Source organism: Pteropus vampyrus, unplaced genomic scaffold (genome assembly GCF_000151845.1).
Source record: "Pteropus vampyrus isolate Shadow unplaced genomic scaffold, Pvam_2.0 Scaffold2, whole genome shotgun sequence".
Lineage (NCBI taxonomy): Eukaryota > Metazoa > Chordata > Mammalia > Chiroptera > Pteropodidae > Pteropus > Pteropus vampyrus.
The window spans coordinates 15,259,696-15,266,457 of NW_011888783.1; the positions used below are offsets into that span (position 1 = coordinate 15,259,696).

Genomic DNA, 6,762 nt, shown 5'->3' on the forward strand with positions numbered 1-6,762 from the left:
TAAGTGATTAAGACTTTATATGGATAAGAGTTCAGAAGCTGGACACAGCCTGAAGAGAGATGGCTTACAATGGACAGCCTTATAGAGTCTGGAGATACCATAGAGATACCAGGTGCCTACAGAGAGATTAATTTGTCTAGGGATAGGCCACAGGCATTGAAAAAAGAAGCGAAAGGGTAACTGCAGACTGACATTGCCTATCTCGCATTTCAGCCTAGGGCCTAGCTCTGCTTCAGCTTATGTCCCATTCCTGCCAATATTCTCCTATGTCAAATAATGGATCAGTAAAGTGCTTTAATGTTTTAGTTTTTTAATTAATTCTTTATCATGAGATTATAAACAAAGAATCCTGAATAGACAGAGAAAAATATTTGCTTGAACAAACTCATGCCACAAATCAAAAAATGTTCCTTGGCTCCTCTGAGTTTTAATTTTGTAATACTAAAAAGAAAAAGACATTCTAGATGTCATTCTAATTTGTCCAAATTAACTAAAATCTTAGTTAAAAGAGAAGAATAATAAAGTTATTACAAATTATTCTGTATATATTATCATTGAGCAAAAATGTATTGACTGCTGTTTAACACTCTATTTTAGGTGCTATAGAAAAAATAAATATGAATTAGACCTAATCTCTGTCCTTAAAATTTTTACTATTTATGTCAGTTATTAACTTATGACTTCTCAGCTACAAATCCATCCTCTGCCTTGCTTTGTTATTCTAGAGCTGGACCTTATGGGCATTTCTTCTTTGACAACTGGCCAAATATTAGGCTTTGCCAATAGAGGGCGATGGAAAGTCACTGTGAGGCTAGAGCAAGAGGTAAAGGACTTTCCTTTCTTCTGGTGTACTGTTTTTCACATGGAGCCAGTAGATTAATTTACAGGAGATGACTGGTTATGTTCACCTCGGCAGTCCTCATGGTTCGCTTGTGACCCATACGGGTGGAATGTACACTCCTGTGGCAGCCACGCCCCCTCTAAACTTCTAAGTTCTTCCTTGCTGTTCACTCTGCCTCAGCCAAGGTTAGTAGCTATTCCTAGAGGTGCTACTTCTGTATCCCTTAGAGTCCACTCTATCCTTCTTAGTAGATACCTTTTACTGGTTAACGATCTTTATATTAAAGTTTCCTTGTTCAATTTACTGATATGGTTTCTGTCTCCTGGTTGGTCCCTGGCAGATATGCCATGGAATAGCAAAAAAAAAAAAAAAAAAGACAGATGTAAGTTAATGTAAATTCTGTGGGGAAAAGGCCATTAATGAAATACAAGGCATATGATGGTTAATTTTCTACATCACCTTGACTGGTCATGCTTAGGTTAAACATGATTTCTAGGTGTGTCTGTGAAAATGTTTCTGGATGAGATTAGCATTTGAGACTCAGTAAAGTAGAAGTTCAGTAAGAACCATTTTTCTGAGACATTTCTGTATTCATCTGAAGAAAATAATTTGTCCAAAGTTACCAAAAACCAATGTTAAAGTTGGATAGGTTTTGAAAATACTCAGACTTTCTTTAGTCTCTAATGTGGGCGGACGCTGAGGGTCTGAGTAGAACAAAAGGCAGAAGGAAGAATTCACTCTTTTTTTCTCCATCTCACTGTTGTGCTGGGACATCTCTTCTTGTCTGGCCCTCAGACTGGGATCGCATCATTGACCTCCCTGGTTTTCAAACCTTCGGATTCCAGCTGAATTACACTCCTGGCTTTCCTGGGTCTCTAACTTGGCAAAGGCAGCTCATGGGACTTCTCAGCTTTCATAATCACATGTGCCAATTCCATAATAAATCTCCTCAACCTCCTCTTACGTGTATGTGTGCTCCTGGTTCTCTTTCTCTGGAAAACACTAATACAGAGTATTGTTTATTCTTCTTTAGACATCACAGGACGCCACAATACTTCAGGTAAGAACTGAATATTTGAGAAAATTTACTAATAATCTCTGAACTGCACATGTGAATTCGTGTGAATTCTCTTTTATGGGCTAAAGATTAAGCCTAAATGATTGACTTTCATGTGATTTTGAACCAGTTACATTTGAAATTGGATTAGTGACAAAGTCTTATTCATTCTTCAAGTTTTAATTGTGAGGGCTTCTCCCTAGGCATGCTGCTAGATGCTACTGTATGTTTTTGCTAACTAGAAAAAGGGCGATCCTCTGGGTTGATGTCATCCCATGCCAGGGCACTTGGTTAAGAGGGCTGGATTTCTGTTCCAGCTATCCCTTCATTTGGGCATACTAGATGTCAAATCTTTTATGTTGACTTGCATCACTTCCAGTAGTCATTTATTGGAATTATTAAGTCAAATTCACAGAATTCAGTTTGGTAAGAGTCATCTTTTTCTGAGACATTTCTATATTTATCTGAAGAAAATTATTAGTCCAAAATTACCAAAAACCGGTGTTAAAGTTGGATAGGTTTTGAAAATAGACTTTCCAGATTCCTTTAGAGAAATGTATTCACTTTGCTAAGGACCTTAATTCTTTTGCCAAGTAGTGAGTGAACGTCTTCTACACACACACACACACACACACACACACACACACACACACACACACACACACACGTCCTATTTCACAGAAGAGAATGACAAGAAAGGGGAACCCTCTATCAAAGAGCAACTAATACAAAGCCAAATTTCAGAAGGTATCAACTGAAAGAATAAGTAGCACTTTCCTCCGGCGAGCTCAGATCAAGACCTGTTCAGTTCTCTCTACCAAGACTACTTTTCAATTTCTTCTTTTTGTCTCTCTTTACCAAACCCTGTCTACCAGCCCGTCATTAGATGGCTGTTGGTGTCCTTCCCAACTGGTTACCAATAAAGTTGTTACAAAGTGACCTTGAGCGTCTTCCCTACTGCACCAATTCCCCGCCTTCTCCATCCGGGTGCCGCGGCGCGGATAAGAGTCGGACCGCGCCTGCGCGCCCAGCCCCACTCCTTCGACCTCTGCCGCCGCCACCGCCGCCGCCACCTCCCGGGACGGTAAGCCGAGGGCGCCCAAGCAGGGCCTGGCCGGGCAGAGCAACGCCCATAGGGACCCATTCATTCGGCTAGCGCCAGGCTGGGCGCGGGGCCCAAGCCGACGGCGTGCACAGGTGCCCGCGGGACCTTGAGGGGAAAGACAGGCCCTCGGAGGGCACTTGACCTTAAGCCTCTTTGCCTCCTCAGAGAGGAAGCGGGAGAGGAAGCCACATCGCCGGTCACCCAAGTCCTCCAGCCGCGCCGCCCCGAGGAGTGTAAGATGTTCGCCTGCGCCAAGCTTTCCTGCACCTCCGCTCTGGTGCGTAGCACATGCTGGGCCGGGAACTGAAGGCCGGATGTCTCGCCCTGGAGCGTCCACGTTGTTGAATGGGGCACCTCCGGGCGGCGCACACCGCCAGTTCGAGGCAGCTCTCTCCTCACCCTTGAATCTCTGTGTCCTTTTCTTCCTTTTCTCTTAATCCTGGGGCGTCTCACTCCGCTCCTTCCTCCCCAGGGCGATGGAGGGCAGCCGAGGCCTAGCTGTCAGGCCCCTCGCGGTGTAGGTCAAACCCTCCTTGCCCCTCCCCCACCTCCTCGGTCACTCTAGTGAGTTGGGGTCGACGCTAAGGTTGGGGTGATGTGAACGATGTGTAGGGGCTGCCGAGGCCTAGCTTAGTTCCCCGCAGCAGCGCTGTCCATTTGCCTATCTGTAGGTCAAACTCGCTGCTGCAGAGGGAGGGACTTTGCCTCACCCTGTGTGGGTGGCTGAAAGTCTTTCTTCTGCTTCTGGAATGTTATTTCCATAACCATTTTGGAGGCTTTAGGTGAAGTGAAGATCTGGGGGATTTGTCTTAGAGAATCAGATCTCGGTTCGGAAGGGATTTTTGGTGACCTTAGTTTAGTGGACATTCAAGGGCAGGCAGAGCAGCTGGACTGGAAAAGACAGTCCTTATGTCTTTGTGTCCTTATGGTCAGGGTATTTCACCGATTATGTTTACTCTGATGGAGAATTGCTTAAACTGCCTTTTAATTTTATGATGAATGGACATATAGGAATACCTTGGAAATGATGGGAGCTCATTGATGATGGGCTATTTTAAATGACAAGCTTTTATAGTGACACTTGTTGGCCCACTTAAACTTGCCAAAGAATGTGGGATATTTTTTGCCATTTTTCTCATCCGAATTGTGGCACTACAATAATTGAAATTTTAAAAGCAATACTTATTCTTTTTAACTAATTGTTCTTAGAAGTTTTGTTCATTGTGTTACAAGTAGCTTATGAAGCAAGCTTTCCAATTTCATTAGCACTATAACTTTAGAACTATTAAAATTGCTTCATGTATTGAAAATGACCAAACAGCCTAGTGCCAATATAGAAAAGTCATGAACTTTCTGATTCATTTTTGCTGCTTGCTTTTTTTTTTTAGAACTCATGGTGCAGGAAGAGTCATCAAAGTGTTATCTGTATTCTTATTATGTGGAATCTTTTTTCCTTAATAGATCCGAGCTGGATCCAGAGTTGCATACAGACCAATTTCTGCATCAGTGTTATCTCGACCAGAGGCTAGGACTGGAGAGGTAATAGTAACAATAGAAATTAAGTGACACTCTTAAGTAAGTCTTATGGTTTTGATTAAAGTGAAGGGGGTGGAAAAAAAACCCCTCATTAATGAATGGTTTGAAGGGAATCCTTTCCATCTTTTTATCCAAAAGAATGTGGAGAAGATGAACCAATGAAATAAACTTCTGTATCCAAAACTTATCCACCTGCGTTGGCTAAGAAATATAGTCAGTATGTATATTTAAATATATAGGCTTGAGTTACCAATAAAAAAGTATATGTACATATACTGTTTCTTAATTTTCAATCTTTTCAGAATGTAAATATTATTCCTACAAGACTAGAATTATTCTAAGCCCTTGATTTTTTTCCTATTGTGCCACACCACCTCCTATTTAAACTCGGCTACAAAATAGAGAAGTAGTAATCATTTTGATGGTATAGTAATTAAAATAGCTAACTGTGATTACTGATTTGACCTTTGCCTTTATTTCCTGTTCTCTAGAGCACTACGGTATTTAATGGGGCCCAACATGGTTCGTCTCAGCTAATCCAAAGGGAGTTTCAGACCAGTGCAATCAGCAGAGACATTGATACTGCTGCCAAATTTATTGGTGCAGGGGCTGCAACAGTAGGAGTGGCTGGCTCTGGTGCTGGTATTGGAACAGTCTTTGGCAGCCTTATCATCGGTTATGCCAGGTAATTTCCATTGTCAAATAAGCTAGTTTAAGAGCACGCTTGAAATAGTTGGAAATTTAGAAAACTAGTGAAATAGCAGCTACTTGGTATTAAGTACCTACTCTGTATCTTGCAGTATATTTTGAAGGCTTTGGCATGCATGATCTCACTTAACTCACTTAGAAATATACTCCAGTTTATCACAACAACACCCCTTAGAAATATACTCCAGTTTATCATATACCTATGAAGGACTAGAGACTTCACAGACTGTGCTGTTACTTGTTAAGCTATTATTGGGAATATACTAGAGGACATTCTTCAAAAGTATCAATTTCCATTTTATTATATAAGGCTTTATTTTTAAACTATCAGATCTTAAAAAATACAGAACATACTTTCACAGGGATAAGAAGAATGTCAGAACCCCTCAAAATGGTTGAAGACTTAACTGTTTATACTGACATACAGAGACAGCTGTCTGCCTTTCCCCCATATGATTAGGATTGAGAAAGGAATGTCAAAGGCCAAAGCAAAAACAATCTAGGCACTCTTCCACTACTTTCCAGTGTACAGAGATCCTCTAGTAATCTGATATTTTAACATTTACCAAAACCATATTGAAATTCAAATAATATTTCAAAGTAACAAATGTGTTGTCTCTTTTAGAAACCCTTCGCTGAAACAGCAGCTGTTCTCATATGCTATCCTGGGATTTGCCTTGTCTGAAGCTATGGGTCTCTTTTGTTTGATGGTTGCTTTCTTGATTTTGTTTGCCATGTAACAGAAATTATTGCTTGAAATATTGGCATTCATATTAATTACGGATGTAATTCTGTGTATCTTACTGTGACTCCGAAAACCGTAATATTGGTTTCATGGAAATATATGTTATTTCCAAAGTCATTTCATTAAAGATGAAACTTTAATTTTTGCTGTGATTTGTACTTATCGAAATTTAGATCATCACAGAGAAGGACATGCATTCAGGCAGATGCTGTACAAGTCAGAGGGAACTATAGCAGTTGCCTCACTGATGAAAAAGATCCTAATGTAATTTTTATGGTAACTCTTTTATATAGTGTTCTGCACATTGTAAATTATAGGGCCTTTGTTTATTTATTAAAGGAGATATTTGAGTGCTTTGAGCTTCTATGAAATATGATTAATTAAATCAAGATAGTTAATTGCACAAGATGGTTTTGTTTTTAAGGGTTAAAAGGAATTCAATTCTAGGAAGCAGGATCATCTTCTAAGATTAACTTGGCCAGTCTTTCACAGCTAGATCTAAAAATCATGTCAGCTTTTTAGGAATTGAAGCTTTGTTAAATAGAAGTAAAAGGCAATTTTTGCATTTCAGTGAGTCTACATTAAGCAATTATGTGTCTATGATGAATCTTATCTGTCTTTTAAGAAAAAGCTCAATATAGGAGCTCGTTTCTTGCTTAAACAAGGCTCTCCTTAAAAACCAGATATCAAAAAGTAAACTGAATTGGCTGCATATTTAAAGCCAAAAGTTGCTAAAGTTGTATTGTTTATCATCGATACTAACAAATGTT

At 40.1% G+C, this 6,762-nt stretch overlaps 1 protein-coding gene across 1 annotated transcript; it reads left to right on the forward strand.

Annotated features, from left to right (window-relative positions):
- Positions 1–2,822: 2,822 nt before the first annotated feature.
- On the forward strand, positions 2,823–6,132 carry ATP5MC3 (ATP synthase membrane subunit c locus 3). Its single transcript, XM_011357204.2, has 5 exons — positions 2,823–2,982; positions 3,169–3,280; positions 4,465–4,542; positions 5,031–5,224; positions 5,873–6,132. Exons 2-5 carry the CDS (start codon positions 3,242–3,244, stop codon positions 5,985–5,987), a joined length of 426 nt encoding a protein of 141 aa, XP_011355506.1. The 5' UTR covers positions 2,823–2,982; positions 3,169–3,241; the 3' UTR covers positions 5,988–6,132.
- Positions 6,133–6,762: the final 630 nt, after the last annotated feature.